This window comes from Falco punctatus (genome assembly GCF_963210335.1).
Source record: "Falco punctatus genome assembly, chromosome: 14".
Taxonomy (NCBI): Eukaryota; Metazoa; Chordata; class Aves; order Falconiformes; family Falconidae; genus Falco; species Falco punctatus.
The window spans coordinates 2,488,339-2,507,685 of record NC_137594.1 but is presented as its reverse complement, the minus strand read 5'-3'; the positions used below and the strand labels follow the sequence as shown (position 1 = coordinate 2,507,685).

Below are 19,347 nucleotides of genomic sequence, written 5' to 3'. Positions count from 1 at the left end.
TCTGCATGTAGCTTTTGTCTCCTGCTCTAGAAGAAGTGAAGATTTTTTTTTGAGCTAGTACTTTAGCAAAATTCAGTACATCAACTGGATATGTGATTTTTTATTTTTTTTTTAAAAGGTGGTCTTGAGGTTGTTAGTAGAGGGAAGTAATTTTCCATGTGTCGCAGTTTATGTCCTGCTGATACATCTCTGGAGTACCTGTTTGCTACTTAAAACTGACATCAAGTATCTGTCTCCTTCCCCTTCTCACCTTTCTAACAGGGAGGGCCAGTCGTTGATGAAATCTTACCTCCACCCCCTCCAGACCCTCCAACAGAAAGTGCCTGGGAGAGAGGACTCCGGCACGCTAAAGAGGTAAATGCCATCCTCAGGAACTGTGCTGATGGTCTCCAGAATCTGCTAGCCTTTTTCATCGGGAGCAGGATGTTAGAATTGCTCTTTTTGGAGCACATGGTGTCTTGCCCTTCCTAAGGAGCCTTACTTTTTGCCTTTTAACCTATTAACTGTGTCGTCTTGTATATCACAGTTGTTACACAGTCAAGAGGAGCTGACATCCAGGTTTGTTTTTTTTATATTAACATGAGCTAGGGGGAATTTGTGGCCCTGAAATCAAGCCCTCCATAAAGCAAAACTTTTTAAGCTGATCCAATCTCCCTTACTTCAGTACCTGTTTAGCACGTATAGGATCCATGTGTCTGATCACTGCAGAAAATGGGGTCAGCATGCGTGAAACCTTTTATTTGCTGTCTGCTGCTGTTCTGGGCTGATGGAGTAGTGAATTACACTTTCTGTGTCAAGGAGAGTCCAGTGTCCTGCACTTTCATGAGGCTTGGGCAGAAGAAGGGTGCTTTAGATGAAGGGCAGGTTACTTCCAAGTGAAGGATTTTTATTACTGCAATTTCTCTGTGCCTCAGAAATGTTCTCCCTTTACAATGTTTTTGTTATGGCAGGTATTGAAAAAGGCAACTATGAGAAAAGAGCAGGAGCCTGACTTTGAGGAGAAGAGGTTCACTGTGACTATAGGAGAAGACGAGCGTGAATTTGACAAAGAAAACGAGTTTTTCCGTGACTGGAATTACCGCATCACCAGAGACGTCAGAGATCCAGCGTAAGATGCAGTCTTGGTTTTGCTACATGGAATGGATGGGTGGGAAATGCAGTGCATTATGGCAGTCTTAACTTGTTCCTCCAGACTGGAGGAATGCTCACCTCAGAAAATGGAAACAGCTTCCATGAAGCAGTAGGTACACCAGTTTAAAAGCTGAGCCGCCTCCACTCACTCAGGTTCAACACAACCTTCCTTTACAGTTGTCTTTAAACCTTTCTGCCTTCAATGTCACTAGCATACTGGTCCCTCAAGGACGCTGTTAGTTGGGCATTGCTTACCTCACACCAGTGCATTCTTCCGACAGTTTTTCCTCTTGTTTTTCTTGTTCCAACCCATGTGAGTTTTAAAATGCTAAAGCTGGGGCTGCAGAATTGGAGTATGCTCAACAGCCAAGAGCTTCAGGGACGCAGTTGTACTGTCTCGAGCAGCTAGGTCTGTATGTGCCAATGCCCTGGCAAAGCAGCTGGTCTTAAACATGTTGATCAGTCCCAGGTAAACTGTTCACTAAGATGCTGGTCAGAAAGCAAACCTGTTAGCTGCCAGGGCATAGCCTAGGCCAAAACAAACACACCAAACTTAAGTGTTCAGGTGATTGGTTTTTTAAGGAGGTAACACATAAAATGTTGGGAGACCTCAGACACACTCCTGTCATGGCTGGAGAAGGTGTGAGGGTGATTCAGTCAGCTCTGGGAAACTTGCTTAGTAGTTCTTGAGCCAAGAAATGGAACGGAAAAAGACTTTGAGAGGCTTGTATTCTGCAGGAATACAGGTGAATCTCTGTTTCGTTCTTGCTCATACATCCTCTGTTCTTCCTACATGTACAGATTGCAGCAATATTTCCACTCACACAGAGAACATGTTTGTAAGGCTTAGTTCTGTCTGTTTTAGAGTAAATGAATTGCAAAAAAATACTCTGAAAAGGAGTAAGGAGTAGCTTAAGCTTTTTTCAATAGTCTGATTTGCTCTGGAGTGCAATTCCTTTCCTCATTTTAAAAAAGAAGCTATGTACTCAGTTCTGCAGCCTGAAACAGAACAGTTGCCCCATATTAATTTTTTCCTGGGTAGGAATAAGTCTGTATCTTGGTCTTCTGTTCCTCTGAGATTTTCAGTTGCACCTGGGACATATCACCAGTGCTCTGTGGGTTGACCATGCAGTACCTTTAATTTACGCTTGTATATGAAAACTAGCATCAGCGTTCTAGTTGTTTTATGCCACTCTCACTGATGCAGGAATTGCATTAGGTACAGGACTTTGATTTTCATATAGTCAAGAAAAAAGTGTTGCATGTAGCCGGTGTTAAACAGAAGTAATAAAAAAAATTAAATTCCTGAAAATTCAAGCACTTTTATGTATAAGCAAACTGGCATTAAAATATCTTCATTGTGTGTAAAGGCAAAAGTTACGAAGCTGCTGCTGCTGTAAACTCTAGAAAATGGTGATTATTTTTTTTTTTTCCTCACACGCACACACCTTATTGCACAGGTTGACACCTTGCAGCAAACTAACTACTGGTGGTGCAGATGGGATGTTAATAAATGCTTTCAGGACTGTCTTGTGACATATGAAGATGTCTAAATAGTTCATGAATCCCTTTTTCTTTTTTGAAAAACTATAGGGAGGTGGACATCAAAGAAAACATTAACTATGGGTAAGCAGGTCTTTGATTCCAGTACTGTTGCAACTGTAAGAAAATATTTCCTTTCCTTTCTCCATTGCACTTCTTTAAAACTTCCTAGGCCACAGACGACTGTCCTATCAGGTGTGGTGGGCAGTTTATTAACTGAGTGAATGTATTTGATTTTTTGGGTGGTACCAGTTATTTGAGGATTTAAGCACTGAATTACCTAAATGCACAGCGGTGATGCTTGTTTAAATGAACAAAAATCCACAAAAGTTACAGGAAGGGAATGGGGAGATTCGGACTTGAGGGTGTGTTAAAAAGTAGTTTCCTTTTTGGTGTAGCTTGAGATTTTTTGTGTCTCCTAGAACACCTGATGTCACTGAATCCAGACTGTTGTCTGGTTGGCATCAGAAGTTTGTTGCTGAATCTGTATTCAAGAATCTCTGGTACTCTTTCCCTTGACTTACTGTTTCAGCAAAAATAGAAATCTTAAACCATTTAAAAGCACTGAAAGAAATGCAGGTAGCCACTTGACTTGAAGGGCAGCACTTGCCTCTTAGCCTCTTTTAGATTGTTTGGCACTACTTAAAATGCAGAAGTGGGCCCTTTACTCCTCTTACTTGCAAGTCAGAGTCTCATTATGGACAATCTGGAATTTGGGAGCATTTGCTTTATTATCTTAGTTCTGCCACTGACTTCTCTGTGGCCCTGGAAGTTTCTTGTTTCCTGTACCCACCTCTCCATCTTTACAGTGGATCTGATATTTTCACTCCAGGTGGCTGGCAGGGATTGGATATTGTTGAGCGTATGAATTAAAACCATCAACTAATGTTAATAGAAATCCTCAATTGGAGGAAACATTGCAGATTTAAGGAGGGTGGATTTTAAATCCCTTTCCTCCCCAGAAGTAATTGCTGTTTTGCAGTTGAGCAGGGTGTGCTATGCGCTTGCCAGTTCATTTGTGTGCTGGGGGGCCAGCACCTGTTTTCCACTGGAGAATATCAGCTGCAGGTGCTGTTACCTTCATTGCATGGAATAATTCCAGGTGTAGGGGCAGGTGTTGCTGGCCTGCCCCTGAAGCTAGCTTTTCACAGTGGAAAGCTCAGCAACAGCTTGTGTCCTGTGCTGGTGGCATTGGAATGCACCCGTCACCTCCTCCGGTGGCAGGGGAGTAGGAGACCATCATCCGTTCTACTTCTGATGTGAGGGCGCTTGAGATTAGCGGTGTGTGCATGGACAGAAAATGCAGCCCTAAATCAATGAGGCAAAACATGTTCTGTTACATTTGCACAGCTTTGAAGTAGGTATAAAAAGCAATTGGTGTTTCTGCGTTTTTACCACATTGATTTGAAGGCTGAGTGTGGTTTGTAGCATTCTTTATTTGTGTTTATCAAGAAAGGTTTGTGCTTTTCTCTGATAAGCTTCACTTAAAAAAGACTGTGGGATATGTAGAAAATAAACTACTTTGTATGGTCACCCCATTGAACGTGGTTTTTCTTGTCAGTGCACAGTGACTAAGACCTGACGTAGAATATGTAGCGTTTCTGTATGGCAACAAGGTGATATTTCCCTTTCTAACCTTCCCTGTTTTTCATTGTAGGCTTGATCCTTATACAGATCCCTATTATGACTATGAAATAGAACGGTTCTGGCGTGGTGGGCAGTATGAGAATTTCAGGGTTCAGTATACAGACCCAGATCCATACCGTAACTACAGAGTAAGTAAGGTAATACCCCTTTCCGTGCTTTTCCTTTCAACTTTGTTCCAGGTGCTTCTGGCGCTTGTCATGTTTCCAGTGCAGTAGTTGAAACGGGACTTTTCTTCAAGATGTTTAATGTTATAGTTACATCTTGATTTCATTACTACACAGAACACACTCTCGGTGCAGGGATGGGAGGATGTTCTATTTCAGTTCGGTAGAGGCAGCAGCATGTCTGAGATGGGAAGGTGGTTCCTCTTCACGTGCACTGGCTGCTGCTCTGCGGTCCAGGCAGTTGTGCAGTGCTTACGGCCATTCTGCAGCCATTCTTGGAAATGTTGGAGAGGGAGGGAGTTTCCAGGAACTAGCCTGACTTGAGGAATGGTTTTTCTTGTTAGTTATTGGGACAGATGGAAAAGATTAGATTTGGACAGGTGTGCTTTGTGTACAGAGGCTCCGGCATGACTGTCCACCGCTGGTGGAGGTGCACATCAGTTGATTGAATCAGGCGAGGAAAGCACCCAGCCAGTTGCTGAAGTCCTCGAGGCAGTTGGTTGGTGTTGCACAGCTGTAAGTTACAGAGCTCAGTGAAAATAAGGCTACGAACCCTTCCCCTCCGCTTCCTTTTGCCCTTGTGCAAACTGTTGAGCCTTGAGAATAGTGGCAAAAATAATAAATCCTGCTCAGTAGGGAGCTTTTCAGTGGTATTCGTCAAGTCCACCAAAAAGTGGCTTTCCTTTTGCTGAAAGACCTTGCTGCTCTGCAGAAGCAGTGCATAAACCAAAGCCTGTCCTCGCTATTGTTGAATGCACCATCAATTATTTTCATGGTGCTTGTTTGTAAAGTTAATTAACTTACTATAAGCACGATTAGCAGAGTGAATACGTGTAAACATCAATACATTTATTTAATAAGCATAATAAGCCAAACTAATCTTTGAATGTTGCTTTTGAAAATTACAGCTGTGATGAATATGATGCAGTGTTTTTGTTCTTTTCCACTTTGTGCTTGCTCAGCGAGCAGTGGTGGCCAGCAAGCTCCAGATTATTTATCTCAATACTTTGCTGCAACATGGGAGGGTGTATGTAATTGCTTATTGTCCAAGACTTTGAAACCCAGCTGCCCGCTTTGTTAGGAGATGCTACCACAGTGTCACAATGATTTCCCTTTTCTTTTTAAAGGAAAGAGAGCGAGAACGGGAAAGGGAAAGAGAGAACAGACAACGAGAAAGGGAACGTGAGAGGGAGCGAGAGCGGGAACGGGAGCGACGGCAGCGGGAACGAGAACGGGAAAGGGAACGGGAGCGTGACAAGGAGCGCCAGCGGCGGAAAGAAGAATGGGAACGCGAGCGAGAACGAGTGAAGAGAGATGAAAAAGACAGGCAGCACAGGGACCGGGACAGGGACCGGGACAGGGACCGGGACAGGGACCGTGAAAAGGAGAAAGAAAAACCAAAGCCTCGGTCCCCACTGCTACCAAGGTAGGTGTTTGCTGAAATTCGGGCTTGACATTTCAGTTGATGATGTTCTAGCTGTGGATCAAGAACCAGGCTCATGCTGATCAGAGTGGGGAAGATCTCCATCCACAACTCTGAAGTGGTAGTTTTTAAGAGGAAGGAAACTCTAAATGAGCCTTGCTGGCCACTAAGTGGAGCTAAAACATCAGGAAGAACCCAGTGTGCATAGCCTGACTCTGAAAGGAGAGCAGTCTGTCCCCTGGCCTGGAGATGTGGAGATGTTCAGCTTGTCCCTGTACCCGTGAGGCTAGAGAACCTCTCGGGAGGCTGGCTGAGTGTCCGCAGTGCTGAGAGTCCTGCATATGGTGGCGACTCCCTTTGAGGTCTTGGCAAATGCCCTTTGACAAGAGCCAGGCCTGGTTTGGGAGTTCATGGACAGTATTAAGTAAAACTCCAAAAGGAGGCTGAGAAAGGTGAAGGGTTTGTATGCCTTGAAATGAGCCTCTGCCAGGTGTTAACAGTGGAATTGCAGTGTGGCGGTCATGTTCCTTGCCTCTGACTGCTCGTTTTTTCTAAAAATCTTGGTTCTGACTAGTGTGAAAGAGAAAATTGAACCAGACGGACTAAAAGTCGAAGAATTTCAAAAGTGAATCCTATTTTATTTCTCTTCAGTTATTTAAGTGCTGTGGCTTACCAGCATATTGTGTATTAGGCGTATTTGTAAAGCACTGTATAAATATCACAGCTGAATATAGAACTTGTTTTATGGGAAGTTCTAATGTCGCAAGGGGAAAAGTATCACATTTCTTGCTGAAGGACATCTCCAGGAAAGCTGATTAGCAGCGTCAGTGTCTTGGAAGGAGTTGCAGATGGAGCCTTCTGACAGCGTGTTGAACACGCGGATACACAAGCGTGTTTATGTGCGTGTTGGGGCGAAGAGGGGTGCAGGGGAGCTGTTTCCCAGGGCATATCCGAGCGCCTCCTGCCTGATGTCTGCGGTGGTTTTTGAGCACTAGAGGAAGACGTGAAAGATCATGATTGTGAGGAAAATGTGTTTTACCAAAGAACAGGGCAAAGAAGGCCAGGAATGAGGTGCCATGCGGAATTGTGTAGTTCCAGGTGAGAGCAGAGTTTGGTCTTCAATCTGACATAATTTTTTGTTTGTATTACTAGAAGGAAAGCTGATTTTTCATGATGACCCTTTTTTCCAAGAGGGGGTCACAGTTTCAGAACAGTTTGAAGGTGTTTTGTGAGTGCTCTGGTGCAGTAGCAGTGTCAAGAGTGGTTATAGGAATACATTTAATCATATACTATATTTAATTATAGTCTTCACTTACAACCATAATTTGTGCACCTTAATTACCACATTTGCTGTTGGTTTGTGCTGTCATTGGGTTAGTGGTGGAAGAGATCTGGCTGTGCAGAGCCACGTGATGAAGGTGATGACGATGATGAAAGTGACATCAGCTGATGGGCAGCTCAGGTTGTTAGTCATTAACAGTCACCGTCACCAGGACACTGTGCACAAGGCTGAGGCTGCTGGTTACTCCTTCCCTTGACACTTGTGCTGGGTCATGAGGAAGGGCTTTGTGGGAGAGCTTTTGCTATTAATGCTGCCCAAGGTTTGCTGAATAGGAGTGGTGGCCGTGGTGGCCAATCTTAGATCCATCTCACCCTGCGTAACCATCTGTGTGAGCAGAGAGATGGGGTTTACAGTGTTGGTGATGTTATATGCTTTGTGGATACGGGTTCCCTGCTTCCCCCCCGTCTCTGACATAAGCACTGCTTTTAAGGGAGCTGTGGATGCCTCTTGGGTCTCCAAAATAGGCGTCTTTAGACAAGTCTCAGTAGATTAAAAATAGTCATTGATATGCTGCTGCTTTTTTTTTTTTTTTTTTTTTTTTTTTTTAATTTGAAGTCTGCTATTCTTTCTGAAATGGATCATGGAGAATCTGCTATTGGAAGTGTCCTCAGGCTTGTCCTGCAGTGCAAGCACTGATGACTGCAGGGCCAGGCAGAGCACTGGGGAGGGAGGGACAGCAAGCAGGGCTTGCTTTTGCTTTTGGCATCATTTGTGCAAGGCTTTAAAAGCTGATGGCAAGAAGTGTTCGTAATTTTTGTGTTGAATAGGGAACTAGTACTGAGCAGAAAGCTTGAAAATCTCCCCAAAAGAATCTTAGGTTGGCACCTACACACAGTATCTCCCCTTAGAGGAGAGTGGAACTAATAGGAGTACTTACCAGTAAACCCCAAAGCCCTACCCTGTTGAAGGCAGCTCTCCAAGTACTCGTAGTGGGACTTGAGTTCCCGCTGCTGAAACCTGTGTCAACATGAGTGCTCTTACCACAACCTTTACAGGTGTATGGATGTTTGCAGAGAAAATAAAACTGCAGAAATAAGTTTTGAAAAAGCTTTTTAACAAAGTGAAAGCTTAATTAAACTTCTTTCCTTTGGAGAAGATGTCCCTCACCCAGCAGTTTGGGTTTCTGTACGCTGCATTCCCCAGAAGGCTACGTCGCACTTACGGTGTGACTTGGCTCTGGGCAGTGCCGTTCTGTCCCACACAACCTTTTTGACAGGCTCTGTACTTCCTCATGGTGGTGCGGCAGTTCGAGCCGTCTCACCTTTTCTCCAGATACCTTCATGCCATGCTCCAGAGGGTCAGGTTTGACACCTTGGGGTTAAATAGCTCCCAGGTTTAATGTGCAAAACGCTTGTGATTGCCTCGCACTTCCTGGGCAGCAGGGCACGATAGTGGGACGGTGCTCACCTGCGGGTCTATAAATAGACTCTGGGCTTTCCCTAATTGCTAGATCCCAGCTTTTGGCAAGTCCGGCCTTTCCAGGCGTCATGAGGCGATGGGGGCTGGCTCGCACCAGGCTGCAGGCAGCTGCCCGTTAACATTCCTGCACCAAAGGCAGCGCCGCTTCCAGCCGGAGCCCACGCAGCCCTGCTCTTCACTTACTAATGAGCTGGGGAGATTGGAAAACTGCTCCACAGAGGTTGTGCAACCGGCAGCGAGCTTTGCCAAAGGCAGAGCTGAGGATGTCTGTAATTACAGGTAGATGCCGGTCTGTCCATCGGTGTACAAGCTCCCTCGAGTAAAGGCTGGAGGAAGGAACAAACTGTGACATACAGAATGCAGCGTTGAAAGGCATGAAAGCTCAAAAAGCAAAGAGCCGGGAACATGAAAACAAATTCCCTTTCCATTATATTGAAAGCAGAAAGGTTTAATCTGATCTCTGAACAACAGCAGAGCAGTTGAGGCTGATAACGCAGAGAAGCCAGAGGACTGCCTGGCATCACTGGTTGCTACAGATGAGGAAGACTAGAATTTATCAAAGGTTGTACACCCTGATGGACTCAGTGGCAAATGTTTCTCTCTGAACCTTTCAAAAGAAGAGGCTGCAGCATTTTGGGGTTCAAGTAGGGATGGATCATCGTGTGTGGATTGGACTTTTTTTTGAAGGAGTGTGCAATTGCTCCTTTATGCTTTGGGTTTTGGTTTTTTCCCAAGGTTAAGATGAGCAGTCCAAGAAGTTTATAATCTGAGATCACAATGCTAGTAAAATTGTGCCTCCCCCTCCTCAGGCATCAAACACTTAAACAAGCCAGGGCACTTTATGATCAATTAGAGGGATAACTTGGCTGTCTGTCCTCGTGCTCCCCATCTCCAGAACGAGTTCTGATGCCCCAGGCTGTGACTGATTTTGCTGAGTGCAAAATTTCTGCTTTATATCTCCGTCTTGCCAGTGTAGCTCGCTGTTGTGCAAAGCATTTCAGGGATAAAAAGGGGCATGAAATATGTTATTTGAAGAAACTTAGAGCAGTGCAAGATGTTCTTATCTAGGCTGCTGGCCTTTAGGTGTGAGCAAAAGCCCTACATACAGCAACAGTAACCTGCTTTAATCCTTCTATTGTTGCATAGGTCTCTATCCCACAGTTACCTGAGCAAATGGGATTGTTTCAGGAGCACGTTAAGCAATGTAGTTTGTGTTGTGGGACCTGTTAGCGGTTGTATTTCCAAAGCACTGAGGAGCTGGACCCACTGGCAAGGGCAGCAGACTCTGTATCGCTGCCCTGTTGGCTGGCAAGGTGGTGGTTGGCCAAGCGAAGAGGAAGAAGAGGAAGCAATCCCGTGCTGCAGGTCCTGGACACGGGCATTGGTTTCTTGCCCGCCTGGGTCTCCTCTGCAGGGAATGCTGTGGGCCCTGGTGAGAAGCAGCATGACAAAATGAACCTTCGGGTGAGAAATGTGTCATCTCCAGTTCTCGAGGGAGTTTGTCCATCAGTCTGACCTGAAAGCTGTTCCCACACAGATAAGGTTGGTCGCCCGTAATACAGACCCCCGGATTCTGTGGAACGTGGGCGCCAAGTAGGGTGAGGAGGAGGTGGCAGTTGTCCTCAGAGGTGTTCCAGAGCCTGGACAGGAGGTGACAGCAGCTCCAAAGCTGTCCTGTGATTATCGCACACACAACAATTTTTGGAAGGAAGTTTTCTTCAGCTGGGCTAAAGGCTATTGATGGAGTGCACTTATGCAGCCATTAAAAAATAAAAATAACACCTGCAAGTAGGGACACTGTAAAATTTAAAGCAATGTCAGAAAGGGCAGCTATTCTGTAGCAAATCATAAATGCTTTGTAAAACCCTTCCAGCAAGGAGCGCTGTGCTTCTTTCCAGCTTCTGTTGAGGTGGCAGTAGCTTTGTGAGATGCTCTGTAATGCTGCAGACCCTGGGACAAAAGGTTGTGTGTTCTCTTGGCAGAGTTCACCCTTGCGTTGCTTTCTCATGCTAGTTCAAGTTTTGTAACGGGTCGTTGTTAATCTCTGGGGTGAGCACATTATGGAGGAACAGGATAACCTGGAGTCTAAAATTGATGTTAGGTTACCCAGGGCTTACAACTTGAAAAGTGTTGGAATGAAGTTGATAAAGGAGTGGCAAAAGTAAGGGAATGCAAATTGAGTGATTCATGATTGTGTATGTGTGTGATCACAAACCAACTGAACTTTTTTGGAAGAATCTGTAATTCTAAGTATTCCTGGGTTGTTGTCATCTTTCCTGACAGCTTCTGGTGGTCTCCCCGTGCCGCTGGCTGGATCTGCTCCCTATTTTTTGAGTGTAGGGGCTCTGTATGAAAGCAGTGGTTGCTCTAATGGAGCTAGGTGTTTTGGTGGGCGTAGTAATAACATTTCATCCTGTTGTATAAAGATGAAGTAGGCCGATGGATTTTTGTCTTCTCATGGTTTTCCCTGTGGAAATGTTGTTTCTTAAAAAGAAAACCTTCATTTGTTCCTGTTTGTCCTGCCACAGGAGGAAGAGCAGGCAGGATAAACAACTGTGTGCTCTTCCTGGAGTCAAGTCAGGCATCAGTAAGACCCCGGAGCGCTCTGAATTAGCCTTACATCCATGAGAAGGTACTGAGGGGGGAAAGTGGCCTCTGTCAGGAGGCATAGATTTGCTCTCCAGGTGTGTCTGCACCTTCCCTGGGCAACTTCTTGGAGTCCAGTGAGTGAGGAGAAGCAGATGGCCCCGGGCCACTGGGTTTCCCAAGCTGAAACGGGGCTTGTCGGCCAGAGCTGGAGCTGGACCTCTGTTTCTCTGCACACATCAAGTCTGCCATGCTGCCTGCGGTGCCACACTATACAGCACTCCTTGGAAGAGGATTCCCCTTCTCCCCACATATAGAACATGCCTTGCGCAGCTCTGCAGTTCTTCACTCGTAGTCGAGTGCCCTGTATGGCAACGCTGTGATGATAAACATTATAACAACTTGTTTACATCCCCATTTTTTGTGGTGCAGCTCCAGGCAGAGCAATGGAACCTGGTTAGACAGCTTTGCTTTCATTTATGCTCCCAGTTCATTTGGGAAGTTGGTGATGATAAAAGCTTTCCGCAAACCGAATCAGCAGAACTTTTCAAAGTTCTCCGCAAAGCATTTCTGTTGACTGGAGTTTTCGTTAGTCTTCATGGTTCCTGACGTTCTGCCTCCACAGTAAAAGGAGAAGGGTTTTGTAACCGTAAATCAAGATGAAGGGCATTGAGTGACTCAGATGTGGATCTCAAGGAATGTGTTTTTCTTTGGCTTTTCAGAGATGGAATTACTGGAGAGATCTCCCACACTGGGTTTTATTAAAACATGGCAAAGACTGGGGCAGAATCGCTGCACACAGGTACCTCTCATTTAGAGGAGGCTCTCAAGGCGTCAAATGCTCAGCCCGTAGGGTAGATCACATCTCAGATATGTTTATCTACCTGCTGTGATGATTTCATACTGTAGGTTCAGATTGTATCTCCACTATTTAATTTCAAGGCCTCTCCCCATCAGGCTTTGAAGAAATCTTTTTTCTCTCGCTCTTTTTTTTTTTTTTTTTTTTTTTTTACATGACTGATAACTCTGCCTTAGATTGAAACATCTTGAGAAAAGCATATTCTTTGCTAATATTTCACCAAGATCCATCAGCACCGGCTCCAGGGTTCAGCATTTCCTGTCACAGCCACACGTAGGTGGCTTTTGGGAACTACAGTCCCCCTCCAGCCACAGGAGTGACTTTATTGTGCAGAGACGGGGAAAAAATCTCCCAGTGTGCATGCACGCTGCTGGAGTTTATTTTGCAGTAGTTGCAGATCCCTTCACAACTGCCTTGGCACATGGCTCCAGTTGTTCCTCGAGTCCACTTCCTCTGGAAAATTCCAGTGACACCGAAGGAAAACTCATACTGGTGCTGCTGACGCAACACTTGCTTTCCTGCAAGAGACGAAAAGGCTTTTAAATCATCAGTGGACTTTCCTCTTTCAGAAAACTGAGCTGTAACTGCCAGCCAAAACAGTAGCCCTGGAGCCAGGCTGACGTCACCGGTGACCATGGGTGATAAGGTTTGCGTTACCTGTGGGAGCAGCGTCCCACGGGGAGGGGGAAGGAAGGAAGCACTTTCCCCGAGAAGCTTATTTTCCCCTCTAAAATTATAAATACTTTGGCATCATTTGCATAATACATGAGGAGGAAAACTTGAGCCGTGCGGCTCTGCTTTTCCCACTGCAAATTCTTGTTGAATTCCGTGACGTGCTTCAAATGGGGTTTATTTGGGAGCCGGTACGCGTGCGGTTGGGAGCTGGCTGACCTACGCTGTGGTTTGCATTGCCAGCTGGAGCTGCCTTTGTTCCTCCTCTCATTGCCAAAGCCACGTTCAGCTTCAGTTCTCCGCTTGATTGCTGTAATTAAATTCCAGCCAAATATGCATTAACGTGTTCGTTCTGGAAAATAAAGCATTTAGTTATTTTAAGGTTAAAATGGGCTTCGGAAATAGCCAAGCTCTGCAGACCTTGCTCGTGCCCTAGTGACGCAGGATGCTGCTCCTCAGGGCTCTGGAAGGAAATTAAGCTGCTTTTGATCGGTCTGTCTTGTCAGTCTCTTTTACTCCCTCTAATTTTTCTTTTTAACCTTGTGGCATAGGCTTACCTAATTTGGGAGTTAATTCTCAGATAATTTGAAATGTTTCCTAAAAGTCGGGATTTAGTGAAAAAGGAGACAGGGATTCACACGTACGTTTTGGTAGCATATGGCTTTTTCAGTGTGCTGAAGCATGTGATGTTGGCCTGTAGCAGGGACTGCACTGGCTGGGGGTAACCGTGCTGGGCTGAGGGTGATGCGTGGCTGCGCACCCCACAGCAGCCAGGCAGCTCTCCTTCCCTCCTCTTCACCGTGGGGCAGCACCGGCGGCTCTTCAAACCCTGCCAAGGGCTGGTCGGACTCACTGACCCAGCAGCAAGCTCCTTGTATTTTTTTTTTTTTTCCTCTCCCTATTGAACTAAGGAGTTGAGAGGCGGCACATGGAGAGCTCCAGCAAACACCAGATCCAGCACAAGATGAGAAGGAAAAAAATTACCCAGTTGTAAGAGTGAAAGTGGGGAGAAAGCCTCCCCCTTCTCAGGATCAAATACCTCGCTCAGCCCCCCCAGCAGCACAGCACCAGGAGCAGCTATCGTGTGCGGTGTAGCGCTGGGCAGCCTTCCTGGCTGATCTGGGCTGGGAGCCACAGGCTGCCTGCCTCCTCTCGGTGGGCTTTCCTCTGCCAGCCTTACGGCTTCCTCCGCTTTCATCCCAACAACTGCACGGTATCAGTATGGGGGAGTAAAATTCAACTGAAACACCGACTGTTTCATGAGCTGCTCACTTCTAATAGTCTCTTCGGTGAAACTCGTGTAGGCTGTAACTGAGATGTTAGTCTAAGGTGGATGGTGCAGGTCTTGGCAGCTTGCTTTCAGTTCTGACTCCTGGATTCCGCTGGAGGAGATGAGCCAAGCGGCATCAGATACCAGTCCCTCATTTTAAGTTGAACAGGTTTATTTGATGATGCTACACGTTGGGCACACAGGTAGCTCTTGAGGAAAGACTTTGAAAATGTCCTGACATGGACATCATCTTTCTTTCTTGGTTATAGTACGCTAACTTACTTGCTGCTGAGTCAAAGAGCATATTCAGAAATGAGGCTTTCTGTTGTGGTTTTCCTGGGGAAAAAAACCTTTCCTCCAGAAAGTGACTTCATCGGGAGAGAATTGCATCAAACCAGGTAATAGGTGCAAGTAATGAGATTTGCTTTCATAGTCATCTTTGCTCCAAGCTCGCGCCCAAGCTGTGGAGTTCAGCGTAAGCTGTTCCCACGTGGGGCTGGAGCTGAGGTCCAGCTCCCAGGATGTGCTGCTGTTGGAGGTGAATGTGAGCAAGTCACGGGGGGGTTGAGATAGAATAAATTCTGTAGGAGACTTTTCTGTCTGAACAGTATTGCAGGAGAGAGGTGAGCCTGGAGAGGGACGAGGTCATTCATTAATTGTTGGCTTTCACGTTTGTCACCTTGGACGCTGCAGTGAAAAATTTCTCAGCAGGCTTTATCCAGGTCTTGACATGGACACCGCCTCTCTGCCCGCCTGTGCCAGCAGAATATTCCCCCTGCATCTCCCAAAGCACGCAGGCTGGGGCACCAGAGGGGGACCGACTCTGGTGTTGTTCATGAGCATCCTCAGGTGGTGTCCTCCTCCCTTCTGCAGCTGTTCAGCCTGCTGCTTGATGCGAGGTGTGTAGGCTGTTCCCAACCTTCTTTTTCTTCCTGCTTTGCACTTGGTCGCTTTGAAGATACTCCAGAGGTCAAGACGGCTTCAAAATGAACGTGTACTATATCTGCTGGAATGAGAGCTTGACCCTGGCTGTGACTTTAGTGTTATCAGAGTATAAATAAGAGGTCCAGTCTTATCTCAGCCCCATGTTCAGAGTCATGGTCTTCCTCCATGATTAGATACTCAGATATTAGTTGTGGCTGTAATATGGAAAACTAGACCAGCCCACCGCAAATAACACGCGCTGCGTTAAATTGTGTGTGTTAGAGCGGTGCTGGAAAGGGTGATGATGCGAAGTGAAGGTGCTGGTGAATAATGCTGAGCCATAACCCTGCTTGGGACTCTTTTACTAGGCAGTCAGCAGTTTTGTGTGCTAATATGTAAGCGTCCTCTTCTGAAGCTGGAGTGAGATTTCTGGGAGAGGTGAATGTGGAAGGGTTTCTCCTTCCATAAAGTTCTGTATATACCGGGATAGATGCGGGACGAATTGTAAAATTGCTGTAGCTGTATCAGCAAAGATAGGGAAAGAGCAAGATACTCAACTGGATTTCAAAGTTGACAAGTTCTGGAGTCAGGGAAGAGGTGAGAGGCCACAGGAGTTTTAAGTGTGTTGAGACTGTGTTTTAATACTGCTAAGCAAGGAGGAGATGAGACTTCGTAGTGACTAGTGAGGCCTTCAAAGGGCTGAACAGGCTGCTAGCGAAAGGCTTTAATTATCCTGTTGTCTGTTGAAAAAGTGTTGTGGCAAGAAACGCAGTCCGTAGAATTATTAGAAAACTCGGAGGCTGCTTTTTTATCTCGAAAGGTAGAGGAAGTTGCATGGGGAGTGGTTGCTTCGGTCGTGTGACTAATGGGGTGGTACAGGCTGAACCCAGCTGTGGATGATGCCTTTCCTCCCCCAAGTTCTCAGAGTGAGAGGGTTCATTATTCTGAGAAAAGGAATAAACGCGCCATCGTGCTGGTAATTTGATGAGTACAACAGGCTTCATAAACTTTGAAGCAAGCACGAACTTTGCCTGAAACCTAAGGTAGAAGGTTATAAGCAGGTAATTGAACGGTCATGTGCAGGTTAGAGTAAGGATGAGGAAAAATCCCAAGTTAAATCACCCATAGATAAGAGAGGCAATAAAGTCTAGGCCTGAAGAAACTCATTCTGGAATACTGAAGGAACTATGTGGTGCACATGCTGAAAAGTTAGTCCTGGATTATTTTCAGGAAGCTGTAGAGGAGAAGGGAAGCCCAGAGAACCGAAGCAAAAGGGGAAACACAAATGGAGCCCTTAAAAGGGAAGGGAGGAGATGGAGGGTATGTAGCCTGACCATCAGATCTTCATGGTTAACAACAGGAGAGCACATGTTTGATAGTGTTTATAAACACCTAGAGAGTAATAGTCATAAAACAGCCGTTAGGAACTGCTTTATGCTCAGCTGATGAGGTAACCATCCCCTTTGTAAGAGTTACAAGTAGATCAATGTGTCTTGGCTGTGGTGAGACTTGTGACACAGTCCCACGTGATGTTCTGATAAGGGAACTGTAGAAGTAATTCAGGCTGAATCTCTTCTCTTGGTGCCTGCTGGTTGGTTGCAGCAGTTCGCTGTGTCGAGCCGGCGTTTCAGATGCACGCTTAAAATCTGTCCTTAGTCTAGCTCTGTTTAGTTTTTTTCATTGCACTGGGAGCTGCCTACCAGGTTGGGGTTGCTCCAGCTTTAGCTACTTGGCACAGGTGTAGGAAGAACCAGGTTTCCCATACCCTTCCCTCTTAAGGTGTGCTTGTGTCTGCTCCTTGGAGGCCAAAAGGCAAAGATGAAATCAGCTGGCAGGTCACACTGCTTGGTTAGTGCAACAAAGTAGTTCATGAAACTTGCAGGTACTGCTGTTTTGATGGGCTTGCAGTCACTGATGTACAAAATGATAGGTGTTCTAACACTTCATCGCTCCAAAATGATGCTGAGTATCCTGCAGTGGAGGTTAAGAGCTAGTGCTGGTATGAAGGATGAATTTCTGAGATCTTTCCTGGCCTGTGTTTCTGTTAGTTTTACTATATTAAAAAAAAAAATAAAAAAAAAAATCCCAGCTACTTATTCCTCTTTGTTTTCCAGCCGTCAGCCTGAGCCACCAAAGAAGGAGAAGGAGGCAACCACAATTACAACTGCTCAGTCAAAGAGAGCAGATGAATGGAAGGACCCTTGGCGCCGATCCAAGTCCCCCAAAAAGAAACTTGGTGTGTCTGTCTCTCCCAGCCGTGCACGTAGGCGCCGAAAAACCTCTGCTTCTTCAGCATCTGCTTCTGGCTCTTCAAGGTGAGTGAAGGCAGAGAGCATGTCACGTCTGAGCCTTGTTAGTCGTGTCACATTCCCTGACACACTGTTTCTTGTCAGTGGAAGATGCTGAGATGTTTGGGAAAGCAGTTCAAGGCTTGCTGCTCAGTAACAGCTATGGACACCAGCATATAGGTAGTGAGAGGGAAGCCAAAGGGGGCACATAACTGTGGTTGCTGTGGGTGATCTCTGGAAGACTAAGAAAAGGCAGGTCCTTGGAAAAGTCACTCTTCAGGTAAATTAGACCTGGGTGCAGTCCAGGTGATTAGTAACTCACCTAGATTAAAACTGACCTTAATAGGAGCAGAAGGAGCTGGAAGCTGTAAAAATTGGAGCCTGTTCACTCTAGGAGTGCTGGAGGGATGAGGTGAGCCCACTCCAGGAAGAGCATGCTGATGCTGCTAGGGAAAAACTGGGGTTGTGAAGGCTTGACAGAGCCTTAGAGGGCTGCAGTGGAGCTCGAAACCAACGGGTGCAAGATAAAAACCACCTTTCAGAAAGAAGTACCCTGAATCTAGGAGAGCTGAGGCATAAGCTGGATCTATTTTCTTTAAATGCTTGAACTTGAAGCTACTGAAAAGAGGTGGGAAGAAAGTATTAGAGGAATGAGGAACATGCTGAATTGAAGATACAGATCTGTAAAGCAAAGCCCTCCTGAAGTAGATAGCTTTTCTTTCTGGGATCACTGCACCTGAGATTTTTCTGTTTTCCTCTGTGTGACCTGACCTATCAGGGCATTGTCTGGTGCAAAGGCATAAAAATTTGTGGAAGGAGTTCCCAAAAAGGGATGGCAGATCAGTAGCTAAAGGAACAGAGGCCTGTTCAAGGGTACAAAGTGGGTAGCTACAACAGGGTGTTCTCTAAAAAAAAGGGGGGCGCTGAGGAGAGGCTGTGGTCCTGACAGGTCACCGAGGAGAAGACAGGTAGCTTTTGGAGCACTGTTTGAAAACGGGGTAAGAGTGTACTGGAAACAAGACCTTGGTCTCAGAGGACTTCTCAAGAGGTGATGAATTTTAATATTTCTCTTTCAGGTCCTCTTCTCGTTCATCCACCTATTCTGGTTCAGGTTCCTCGCGATCTCGTTCCAGATCATCTTCTTACAGCTCTTACTCTAGTCGCTCTTCAAGACACAGCTCTTTCTCAGGCAGCAGGTCCAGGTAATGGCTCCTTGGATTTGAAAGTAATGGTATACTATTTTCCAAACACTTGCTAACAGCTGCTTTTGCTGCTGCTTAAAAGCAGATAGCCAACTGTTGAGATAAAACATTCAAACCACTTTCCTGAGCGAGGGAAATATGATAGACTGCAAGGCAGCCTGCTGGTTTGGTTGTTGAACGAAGCAGATATGTCAGCCACCCCCTCCTCTCCCCAGTGCTGGCACCCACGAGTACCGTGCTGTTGTGGCTGGGCTGTTTCCCATGCCTGTGGTAGCTGAACAGTTGTAGAAGCCTGGCTGAGATAAATGTTTCCATCATTTGCATTTTATGATTGGAAGAAGTTACTGGCATCTCTCTTCTATTGCGCTGGAAATTCTATTTAAAGAGGCAAATCACATTTCTTTATTAAAGCAGTTGTCTTGTGATAGTCCTCACACTTCAAAGTAGCAGTTCAGTGTCCCATGCTGATTAAACAGAGGCATGTTTATTACTCTGCTGCTTCCTTGCCCCTGCAGATAGTTTCCCAAGTCTGGAATATGCATAGTAGGAGAACTGGCTCCCTAGGTAGGCAGCTCTTTAGAGCTGAAATCACACAGATAGCCGGAGTGGATCATGCAGTTGATGGGAGTGCACAGTGTCGCTTTTGGAGACGTGGTTGCCCCTAGGAAAGACTCAGGTGGGAGCTGATCTCTACACAAGCACGTATGTGTTTTGTGGGGAGCAGGCTGACCTTCCCCCATCCACCTCATCTCGGGCTCGGTTCCTTGGAGGACAGTGCCAGGCATCGGTGACACGCTTTGATTAGCATGCCTCTTTGCTAGATTGAGGTTGAGGAACATCCCGGTGCCTAACTGTTCTTCAGAAAAAGCAAGTCACCG

General features: G+C 45.9%; 1 protein-coding gene across 6 annotated transcripts in view; it reads left to right on the top strand.

The window, feature by feature from the left end:
- ZC3H18 (zinc finger CCCH-type containing 18) overlaps positions 1-19,347 on the top strand; it is a 48,802-nt gene that overhangs the window by 16,333 nt on the left and 13,122 nt on the right. For 2 of the 6 annotated variants that reach the window (XM_080410637.1, XM_080410638.1), the window contains 7 exons: positions 262-354; positions 951-1,108; positions 2,725-2,757; positions 4,331-4,457; positions 5,612-5,910; positions 17,094-17,294; positions 18,344-18,469. In XM_080410637.1, the coding sequence (XP_080266763.1) occupies positions 262-354; positions 951-1,108; positions 2,725-2,757; positions 4,331-4,457; positions 5,612-5,910; positions 17,094-17,294; positions 18,344-18,469 (1,037 nt within the window). The remainder of the gene's footprint in view (positions 1-261; positions 355-950; positions 1,109-2,724; positions 2,758-4,330; positions 4,458-5,611; positions 5,911-17,093; positions 17,295-18,343; positions 18,470-19,347) is intronic. The other 4 variants (XM_080410640.1, XM_080410639.1, XM_080410642.1 and 1 more) reach the window with 3 other exon arrangements.